The 12,015-nt window shown below is 35.6% G+C and overlaps 1 protein-coding gene across 1 annotated transcript; it reads left to right on the top strand.

The window, feature by feature from the left end:
* Positions 1-6,494: 6,494 nt before the first annotated feature.
* On the top strand, positions 6,495-7,833 carry LOC133334743 (phospholipase B1, membrane-associated-like; the record flags this gene model as incomplete). Its single annotated transcript, XM_061543070.1, has 1 exon — positions 6,495-7,833. A coding segment is annotated over one exon (1,339 nt), but the record flags the coding sequence as incomplete, so codon positions are not given.
* Positions 7,834-12,015: the final 4,182 nt, after the last annotated feature.

Below are 12,015 nucleotides of genomic sequence, written 5' to 3'. Positions count from 1 at the left end.
AGCACACTTTCGGCGGTTCTATATTCTGAGCCTGGGCAAAATTTCGTGATATTTGCACACTTTTTACCGATTATAGATCAACAACTCCTCTTTCTAAGTCTTGCATATTTTCCAAACTATTTTTTCTTGAAGTGAATTTTTACGCCATAAAATAAAATCATTGGTTGATTTGACCCTCGGACTATTGACCAATGATCATCTAAACAGCGACTCTAAGGATTTAGTCAGATCCCCTTCACCTTGTAAAATATGTGATGTTCTGCGATAATTGCCTCTAGAGCGACTGGAAAATCTGACAAAATCAAAGTTTTCGGTTCATTGCACCCTCTGAATGAAATCTCAACTTCACCGAAAACTATAGGCGTCGTCCTTGACCATAATCGGAACTTCATGTACAAGTTCAAAGCGATCAGCGCGACATTTCCGTCCTCTAATGGAGTAATAGTAATACTAGGCACATAGTGACCTTTACCTAATTACGGAAAACTCCCACATCAGAGTACATACAGCCATATAATTGGTATTAATTTGAAGGTCAACAACTCCTCTTGGATATACTATCAACTTCTCGGGTATATGTCCCTCAGGAGCAAGTATATATGCCCCCAGAATAAAGATTTTGTAATTTTTCACACAAAAGTCAGGGTCCATTTGACCCGCTAAATATTGACCGATGCTTATTCCTTGGTCCGATCCCCTCCTTCATGCAAAAATTCGGGGAGTCTCGATCGACCAGAAAAACCGACAAAAATAAAGTTTTTGGTCCATTTCATCCCCTAAATATTAATCGATCTTTTCCAAAAACAATAGGGGTCTTCATTGGCCAGAACCCATCATACATGCAAAATTTCGTGAAGATTGGTCCATAACTGTGGCCTGTATCGTGTTTACAAATTATAATGGACAGACGGACGGACGGACACACATGTCTAGATCGACTCAGCTAGTCGAGATAAGACGATCGGTATACTTAAAGGTGGGTCTAGGACCAATATGTCGCGGCGTTACAAACCTTTGGAGCTGCACAAAGCTATAATACCCTGACAACATAGTTGTGTAGGGTATGAAAATCCATGCCTTGTATGGAGCCTTGAAAAAATATTCTTTAAAAATCCACGCCTTGTGTGGAGCCTTAGAAAATATTTTTTTAAAAAATCCTCGCCTATTGTAGTCCTTGAAAAAAATATTTTTAATATTTGAATCCACGCCTTGCCGGAGACCTATGCTTTCGATCTTAACACTGTCCCATTTAAAGTGTAGATCAATTTCTGTTTAACAAATAAACGAAACTGTTTATTTTCTGATTTCATTTTTATTTTGTGCATGTCTGTGACTAATATCCCATTCACACATGTCTATGGTAAACACTTCCGTATAAACGGAAAGATCTTCAAAAAAAAATAAAAAAACCGGACAACGGCAAAAACTTTTGACGTCAGACGAACGTTAGAAACAACGCAAATATTTGTTTTGCAATAATTGTTTCGTTTTGTTTATTTTATTTGTTTTGTTGTTGTTGTTGTACACATTATCGTACTGTTTTATAACTCGTCTCACAATGAAGACATAATGTATTTAATAATAATTTTCGACATCAGATAGATTTTAATCAGCTAATTTGTTAGATGCCAAAACAAGAAGCTATGGCATGGAATTATAAGATTTATAAGTTATGATAAAATGTGTGTGTGTCTGTGTGTGTGGATATTTGTTTATATTTGTAAGTTGTGATTTCATTGGGGTTCATTGGACATAGGAAATGTAATTGTGTAGTGTTTAATAACGGTGTAGCATTTTTGAATTCCAGAAGCAATAAATGTTTAAATATAAACATAGATTATTTGGAATGTGTATGTAGAGGCATCAAACTACTTTAAAAACGGCGAGATATTTTTTATCCAAACATAATAAAATACCGATATCGTGAGTTATATCTTTGAGCCTGAACCAAAGACAGCTCGACTCTACAGTCCTACTAGAAACAGCTGCAGACTCGAATAACTGAACAAATACCACTTTCTGCGGATCTGCATTCGGAGACTGGGCAATATTACGCGATATTTGTATCATCCTGACCGGATGATTTAAGGACTTTCGGGCACCATTTACAAAAAATCGGACGAAAATATATATGGGAGCTATATCTAAATCTGAACCGATTTGAACGAAAGTTATCACACATCATTCTAGACTTAATTCAGTACGCTGTGCCAAATTTTGTGAAAATCAAAAATATTTAAAGACTTTGATGCACCATTTACATAAAATCGGGCGAAAATATATATGGGGGATATATCTAAATCTGAAACGATTTTCACCAATTTCAATAGGGTTCGTCCTTGGGCCAAACAAATGAGCTGTACCAAATTTCATCCAAATTGGATTAAAAATGCGACCTGTTTTTTGTTTACAATTTAACACGGAAATCTGAACGGACCGACATGATCGACTCAACAAATGATGGGAATATAGGAATCGTGTGTCTATCTGGTTTCCTTTTGCCTGTTACAAACATATGCACAAAGACATAATACCCTGTACCACAGTGTGGTGAAGGGTATAATGAGTAAAGATATTGATATTTTTTTTTTACCTCAGTGCAGCACTTTTAAGTACTTATTCAGATTCCTTTCAGCGTGGGTTGTGTTGTAATGTTCGGTTTTCAATGTGGCCTATAGATCGACTCGAAAAAAGACAAAAAAATAAGTTTTCGGTCTACTTCCTCCCAGTATTATTATCTGATCGTCACCGATAGGCGTTGCACATGACCATAACTGGAACCTCATGAAACATTTCAAAGCGATCAACGCAATATTTCCGCCCTCTAGTGTGGTAATGGGTTACTAAATAATATCTTAATACGTAAGCACCTGTAAATAATTACGTGTAACTCCCACATCCGAGCACATACGACAATATAATTGGTATCAATTTAAAGGCCGACCACTACTCTTGGATACACTATCAACTTCTCGGCTCTATGTCCTTCAGGAGTAAATATATACGCTATAGAATACAAATTTTGCCATTTTTCACACAAAAGTCAGGGTCCATTTGATCCGCTAAATATTGACCGATCTTTATCAAAACAGGCATGCTTATTCTTTGGCCCGATCGCGGGTTTTGGGCTATAATTGCGGCCTCTGGAGCGACCAAAAAAATCAACAAAAATAAAGTTTTTGGTCCATTTCATTACCTAAATATTAACCGATCTTTTCCAAAAAAAATGGGGGTCTTCATTGGCCAGAACTCATTCTACATGTAAAATTTCGTGAAGATTGGTCCATAACTGCGGCCTGTATCGTGTTTACAAATTATAATGGACAGACGGACGGACACACATGTCTAGATCGACTCAGCTAGTCGAGATATGACGATCGGTATACATAAAGGTGGGTAGGACCAATATTTCGGGCCTTAACAAACTTTTGGGGCTGCACAAAGCTGTAATACCCTGACAACATAGTTGTGTAGGGTATAAAAACAGGCATGCTTACCCCATGGCCCGATGCCCTTCTCCATGTAAAAATTCGAGATGTTTGGGCAATAATTGCGGCCTCTGGAGCGACCAGAAAACCCGACAAAAATTCAGTATTTGGTCCATTTCATCCTCTAAATATTAACTGATCTTTACCAAAAACAATAGGGGTCTTCATTGGACCGAACCTATCCTACATGCAAAATTTCGTGAAGATTGGTCCATAACTGTGCCGAGATATGACGAGCGGTATACTTAAAGGTGGGTCTAAGATCAATATTTCGCGGCGTTACAAACTCTTGGTGCTGCACAAAGCTATAGTACCCTGACAACATAGTTGTGTAGGGTATAAAAACTTGCCATATCTATGCAAATATGTATTTATAACCAAACGATTATTTTTAAAATGAATTTATGTACTTCATTTCGAAGATAATCGTTTGGTTGGAGACCATAATACACCTTAACATTGTACTTGAACTTCAGATGTCAATTCGAGCGTTTAAAGATCACTGAACTTACAAACAAAACAAAAGGCACTCAAGCACATACATGCATAAAGTAAATACAAACAGTAATAAGTCGGATCATACTAAACCTCTCTTATACCCTCCACTATAAACCTACATTGTCATTGAAGACATATGGTGACAAATTTAAATGGAACCTTTATAGACGAGCTAAATTTTGAATATTGACTAACTGAAGCAATATTTTTTTATACCGCAAGCGATGTTAGGGAGTCTTGAGATGGGTGGAAAAAAGGAACCTCTATCCGATTGTCACATATGTTGTTGTTACTGCCTTAAATGTGGAATATACGTTTTATATGTACATCATAACCCCATTGGCTGTAATGCGGTGTTCCTGGTTACCTATTTAGCCAATTTTAAACAACCTGCAGGATTTGTTCTATCAAACTGACTTTAGGTTAATATTTCGAGATTTCCACTTAACTTGTTTTTGTAAAGTAATCCTCTAAAAGTGGCGCTGTTATTATTCGGAAAATTTTAAACCTTAAATTCCAACTCCATAGTTTGCAAATAATGTTTTCTTCTAGACTACTCTTCGAAAACTAATTGTAAACTTTCCGTTGTCAAAGATAAAATAAAAATCATATTCACCTTTATTACTTTCAATATTCATATTTTGAATTACTGAAGTTCATATGTCATTGTGTTTAAAAACAGTCTTAACAATTTAATGCATTGACATATGTTTGTTTCACTTAGTTCAGGGTTTCAGCGCCACAGCGTCGCACAAGCCTGACCTTAAGTTCATTATTTCAGCTTTAATCTAATTCTATCTAAAATTACATCTCTTCAAAATAATTATTTATATATTATGAGCTAAATGATGTTCTTTTTCAAACACCATTTAGTTAGGAGCTAAGTGTGGTGGAGTTTAGAAGGTGTCGGAGTTTTGGTGCTAGTCAAGAGAGGAAAAATAAAATTCGAATAGCCAAAGGTAAGGGAAAAACTTGAATGGAAGTAGAAGGCGTGGATTTGTAAAAAAATATTTTCGGGCTCTAAACACGGCTTGGATTTATTAAAAATTATTTTTCGGGGCTCTATACAAGGCGTGGATTTATTAAAAATTATTTTTTCGGGCTCTATACAAGGTGTGGATTTTTAGAAAATTATTTTTCGGGCTCTATACAAGGCGTGGATTTATTAAAAATTATTTTTCGGCCTCTATGCAAGGCGTGGATTTATTAAAAATTATCTTTCGGCCTCTATACAAGGCGTGGATTTATTAAAAATTATCTTTCGGCCTCTATACAAGGCGTGGATTTATTACAAATCATTTTTCAGGCTCTATACAAGCCGTGGACTTATTACAAATCATTTTTCGGGCTCTATACAAGCCGTGGACTTATTAAAAAATTATTTTTCGGGCTCTATACAAGCCGTGGACTTATTAAAAAATTATTTTTCGGGCTCTATAACAAAGCGTGGATTTATTAAAAATTATTTTTCCGGCTCTATACAAGGCGTGGATTTATTAAAAATTATCTTTCGGCCTCTATACAAGGCGTGGATTTATTAAAAATTATCTTTCGGCCTCTATACAAGGCGTGGATTTATTACAAATCATTTTTCAGGCTCTATACAAGCCGTGGACTTATTACAAATCATTTTTCGGGCTCTATACAAGCCGTGGACTTATTAAAAAATTATTTTTCGGGCTCTATAACAAGGCGTGGATTTATTAAAAATTATTTTTCCGGCTCTATACAAGGCGTGGATTTATTAAAAATTATTTCTCCGGCTCTATACATCCACGCCTTTATTAAAAATTATTTTTCCCGCTCTATACAAGGCGTGAATTTATTAAAAATTATTTTTCCCGCCCTATACAAGGCGTGGATTTATTAAAAATTATTTTTCCGGCTCTATACAAGGCGTGGATTTATTAAAAATTATTTTTCGGCCTCTATACAAGGCGTGGATTTATTAAAAATTATTTTTCGGCCTCTATACAAGGCGTGGATTTATTAAAAATTATTTTTCGGTCACTATACAAGGCGTGGATTTATTAAAAAATATTTTTCGGGCTCTATACAAGGCGTGGATTTATTAAAAATTATTTTTCGGGCTCTATACAAGGCGGGGATTTTTTGAAAATTATTTTTCGGGCTCTATACAAGGCGTGGATTTATTAAAAATTATCTTTCGGGCTCTATACAAGGCGTGGATTTATTAACAAATATTTTTCGGGCTCTATACAAGGCGTGGATTTTTTAAATAATTTTTTTCGGGCTCTATACAAGACGTGGATTTTTTAAATAATTTTTTTCGGGCTCTATACAAGGCGTGGATTTTTTAAATAATTTTTTTCGGGCTCTATACAAGGCGTGGATTTTGAAAATTATTTTTCGGGCTCTATACAAGGCGTGGATTTATTAACAAATATTTTTCGGGCTCTATACAAGGCGTGGATTTATTAAAAAATTATTTTTCGGCCTCTATACAAGGCGTGGATTTATTAAAAAAATCTATTTTTCTTTTTTCAGACTGCCATCCATGGAATACCTCCGTATTTTTATCCTCTTTATAATCCTTACCACCTGGAGTGAGGCTTTCCAACACAAGGATGTGGATCGAATACTCATCAAATCTGGCATACGCAAGGGTAAATTTAGTTTGCAGGAAGCCGAGTCAGGAAAGCAGCTGGTCAGCAATATAGATGATGGTCTGCGAGATTTAATCGCCCTGATTCGTAAGGGATTTATCAAATATTCCGATAAAAAATCCTATCATCTGTATCACAACAACTGGAAGCGGGGTAAAATACAAATACCCAGTCGGAGGGGAGAAGATTTCCCATGCCCCTTGAATGGTACCCGTTCTGCCACAAGGCCTACCAATGTTAATCAGTTACGTCCAGGAGATATTGATGTGGTGGCTGCCATTGGAGATTCTTTGTCGGCGGGGAATGGTATCTATTCGAAGACGTTCCTAAATTTAATTGCCGAATTTCGTGGCATGGCATTTTCGGGTGGTGGTATGGCCAATTGGAGAACCGTGCTGACTTTGCCGAATATTTTAAAGGTGTTCAACCCCAATCTGTATGGCTATGCCACCGATAATGTTTTGGTTAAGGAAAAGAAGTCCTACTTTAATATTGCCGAACCGATGATAATGTCCCGAGATTTGGTGTATCAGGTGCAGGTGTTAATAGAACGCCTGAAGGGAGATCCTCGTGTAAATATGAAAAAGGATTGGAAAATTCTGACGATTTTTGTGGGCAGTTTGGATTTGTGCTTTGATCTCTGCCAAAGCGATCGGCTGTGGGATAAATTGAGGCAACATGAAATCGATTTAATTGATGCCTTTACCCTGCTAAGGGATAATGTACCGAGATTGTTGGTAAACCTTCTGCCAGCTCCCAATATGGTCACGACATTGGGTCAGTTGCGAAATGTCCCGCTGCAATGTAAGGCGGTTCATCTTTTTGGTTGTCGTTGTGTTTTCGGGGCAGCCCATAATGAAACATCGTGGCGGGTGGCTTCGGAATTTTTCACACGCTGGCAGGCAGTGGATGAATATGTCGCCGCCATGCCCGCCTTTCAAACCGATGATTTTGCCGTTGTCTATCAGCCGTTTACAGCTAATGCGAAATTACCTCGGGACCCTAAAGGTGATGTAGATTTGAGGTTCTTTTCCAGCGACTGCTTCCATTGGAGTCAATTGGGCCATGCAGCCATTGCCAATTCCCTATGGAATAATATGCTGCAAATGCCACATCGAAAAGATGAAGCCATACGAGAGCCCCTGGAGGTGTTTCAATGCCCGACGGCCGAACGGCCCTTTATTGCAACATTGCGGAATAGTCTTACGGGGTATTTTTAAGTATTTGGAAAAAAATATTATGCTGGGTTTACACATGGCAATTTGACAACCCTCCTAGCCTGATTTTGATTTTTCAAAATAGTTACTATGGAAATTTTTTTTCAGTTGCACTGAACCCTATTAAAAACCCACTAGATTTAATTGGGTTCAATAATAATTTCAAACTGTGCCCTGTGTAAACGTATGTTAATTCTAATATATTAATTAATGTGATATTTTAATGTATTTGTTATAATAAAAATAAAAATGTTGTTAATTCGTAAAATTTTTAAACATATTTTTTTAAAAAAATATTTTTTAGGCTCTAAACAAGGTGTGGATTTTTTAAAAAATATTTTTTCAGGGCTCTACACAAGGCGTGGATTTTTTAAAGAATATTTTTTAGGGCTCTACACAAGGCGTGGATTTTTTAAAGAATATTTTTTAGGGCTCTACACAAGGCGTGGATTTTTTAAAGAATATTTTTTTAGGGCTCTACACAAGGCGTGGATTTTTTAAAGAATATTTTTTTAGGTCTCTACACAAGGCGGGAATTTTTTAAAGAATATTTTTTGTAGGTCTCTACACAAGGCGTCGATTTTTTAAAGAATATTTTTGTTCAAGGCTCTACACAAGGCGTGGATTTTTTAAAGAATATTTTTTCAAGGCTCTACACAAGGCGTGGATTTTTTAAAGAATATTTTTTCAAGGCGTGGACTTTTTAAAGAATATTTTTTCAAGGCTCTACACAAGGCGTGGATTTTTTAAAGAATATTTTTTCAAGGCGTGGACTTTTTAAAGAATATTTTTTTAAGGGCTACCAAAAGGCGGGGATTTTTCAAAGAATATTTTTTCAAGGCTCAGCAGGAGGCGTGGATTTTTTATAGAATATTTTTTTAGGGCTCCATACAAGGCGTGGATTTCTTAAAGAACATTTTTTCAAGGCTCTACACAAGGCGTGGATTTTTTAAAGAACATTTTTTCAAGGCTCTACACAAGGCGTGGATTTTTTAAAGAACATTTTTTCAAAGCTCTACACAAGGCGTGGATTTTTTAAAGAACATTTTTTCAAGGCTCTACACAAGGCGTGGATTTTTTAAAGAATATTTTTTCAAGGCGTGGACTTTTTAAAGAATATCTTTTCAAGGCTCTACACAAGGCGTGGATTTTTTAAAGAATATTTTTTCAAGGCGTGGACTTTTTAAAGAATATCTTTTCAAGGCTCTACACAAGGCGTGGATTTTTTAAAGAATATTTTTTCAAGGCTCTACACAAGGCGTGGATTTTTTAAAGAATATTTTTTCAAGGCTCTACACAAGGCGTGGATTTGTTAAAGAATATTTTTTTAGGGATCTACACAAGGCGTGGATTTTTTAAAGAATATTTTTTCAAGGCTCTACACAAGGCGTGGATTTTTTAAAGAATATCTTTTCAAGGCTCTACACAAGGCGTGGATTTGTTAAAGAATATTTTTTTAGGGATCTACACAAGGCGTGGATTTTTTAAAGAATATTTTTTCAAGGCTCTGTACCAGGCGTGGATTTTTTAAAGAATATTTTTTTAGGGCTCTATACAAGGCGTGGATTTTTTAAAGAATATTTTTTTAGGGCTCTATACAAGGCGTGGATTTTTTAAAGAATATTTTTTTAGGGCTCTACACAAGGCGTGGATTTTTTAAAGAATATTTTTTCAAGGCTCCAAACAAGGCTTGGATTTTTTAAAGAATATTTTTTCAAGGCTCTACACAAGGCGTGGATTTTTTAAAGAATATTTTTTCAAGGCTCTACACAAGGCGTGGATTTTTTAAAGAATATTTTTTCAAGGCTCTACACAAGGCGTGGATTTTTTAAAGAATATTTTTTCAAGGCTCCATACAAGGCGTGGATTTTTTAAAGAATATTTTTTCACGGCTCTACACAAGGCGTGGATTTTTTAAAGAATATTTTTTCAAGGCTCTACACAAGGCGTGGATTTTTTAAAGAATATTTTTTCAAGGCTCTACACAAGGCGTGGATTTTTTAAAGAATACTTTTTCAAGGCTCCAAACAAGGCTTGGATTTTTTAAAGAATATTTTTTCAAGGCTCTACACAAGGCGTGGATTTTTTAAAGAATATTTTTTCAAGGCTCTACACAAGGCGTGGATTTTTTAAAGAATATTTTTTCAAGGCTCTACACAAGGCGTGGATTTTTTAAAGAATATTTTTTCAAGGCTCCATACAAGGCGTGGATTTTTTAAAGAATATTTTTTCAAGGCTCTACACAAGGCGTGGATTTTTTAAAGAATATTTTTTCAGGGCTCCATACAAGGCGTGGATTTTTTAAAGAATATTTTTTCAAGGCTCTACACAAGGCGTGGATTTTTTAAAGAATATTTTTTCAAGGCTCTACACAAGGCGTGGATTTTTTAAAGAATATTTTTTCAAGGCTCCATACAAGGCGTGGATTTTTTAAAGAATATTTTTTCAAGGCTCTACACAAGGCGTGGATTTTTTAAAGAATATTTTTCAGGGCTCCATACAAGGCGTGGATTTTTTTAAGAATATTTTTTCAAGGCTCTACACAAGGCCTGGATTTTTTAAAGAATATTTTTTTAGGGCTCTACACAAGGCGTGGAATATTTTTTTATGGCTCTATACAAGGCGTGGATTTTTAAAGAATATTTTTTAGGGCTCTATACAAGGCGTGGAGTTTTTAAAGAATATTTTTTAGGGCTCTATACAAGGCATGGATTTTTTAAAGAATATTTTTTCAAGGCTCTACACAAGGCGTGGATTTTTTAAAGAATATTTTTTCAAGGCTCTACACAAGGCGTGAATTTTTTAAAGAATATTTTTTAGGGCTCCACACAAGGCGTGGATTTTTAGTGTTCTAAAAAACATTCTGTAAAATGTGATTTACATCGGAACCCCCGTTATCAAAACGTGTAATATACACCATGTGTAAATAAGTCATTCACATTCTAAGTAAATCCCCTATAATAATCCCATATTTGAAAATAAAAACCATATCTCCATAAAAATTCATATTTCTTTGAACTTTCTGATGACAGTTTTTTGCCTTTCCAAATAAACACCACAATACCAGTTCATTGGCCGGCAAAAACAAAAATAGTCATAGTTGTCACAAAGTATGTGTGTGTGAGCATGTGTGTGTCATCTTTTGAACCCCAGACATTTAATTGGATTTTTTGTTTGTTTTTGGTTTACTAGTTCATGTTTATTGGCCGAAAGGTTAAGTGCACATAACCTCATATTTAGATAATTAAATTGTTGTTATTGCGTATTGTGTAAATGAAGAAAATAAATAAATTGTAGAGAAGGAAATCAGCTCAAACATAAAGGGATCAGCAAATTTTCTTTAAAAAATCCACGCCTAAGGCCCTTATAGTCGTGGAGAAAAATTCTTTAAAAAATCCACGCCTAAGGCCCTGATAGTCGTGGAGAAAAATTCTTTAAAAAATCCACGCCTAAGGCCTTGATAGTCGTGGAGAAAAATTCTTTAAAAAATCCACGCCTAAGGCCTTGATAGTCGTGGAGAAAAATTCTTTAAAAAATCCACGCCTAAGGCCTTGATAGTCGTGGAGAAAAATTCTTTAAAAAATCCACGCCTAAGGCCCTGATAGTCGTGGAGAAAAATTCTTTAAAAAATCCACTCCTAAGGCTCTGATAGTTGTTGAGAAAAATTCTTTAAAAAATCCACGCCTAAGGCTCTGATAGTTGTTGAGAAAAATTCTTTAAAAAATCCACGCCTAAGGCTCTGATAGTTGTTGAGAAAAATTGTTTAAAAAATCCACGCCTAAGGCCTTGATAGTCGTGGAGAAAAATTGTTTAAAAAATCCACGCCTAAGGCCTTGATAGTCGTGGAGAAAAATTGTTTAAAAAATCCACGCCTAAGGCCTTGATAGTTGCTGAGAAAATTTGTTTAAAAAATCCACGCCTAAGGCCCTGATAGTTGTTGAGAAAATTTGTTTAAAAAATCCACGCCTAAGGCCCTGATAGTTGTTGAGAAAATTTGTTTAAAAAATCCACGCCTAAGGCCCTGATAGTTGTTGAGAAAATTTGTTTAAAAAATCCACGCCTAAGGCCCTGATAGTTGTTGAGAAAATTTGTTTAAAAAATCCGCGCCTAAGGCCCTGATAGTTGTTGAGAAAATTTGTTTAAAAAATCCACGCCTAAGGCCCTAATAGCTGTTGAGAAAATTTG

Source organism: Musca vetustissima, unplaced genomic scaffold (assembly GCF_032173495.1).
Source record: "Musca vetustissima isolate MV318-11 ecotype Yass unplaced genomic scaffold, APGP_CSIRO_Mvet_v1 utg57482, whole genome shotgun sequence".
Lineage (NCBI taxonomy): Eukaryota > Metazoa > Arthropoda > Insecta > Diptera > Muscidae > Musca > Musca vetustissima.
This window is presented reverse-complemented; position numbering and strand designations above follow the sequence as displayed.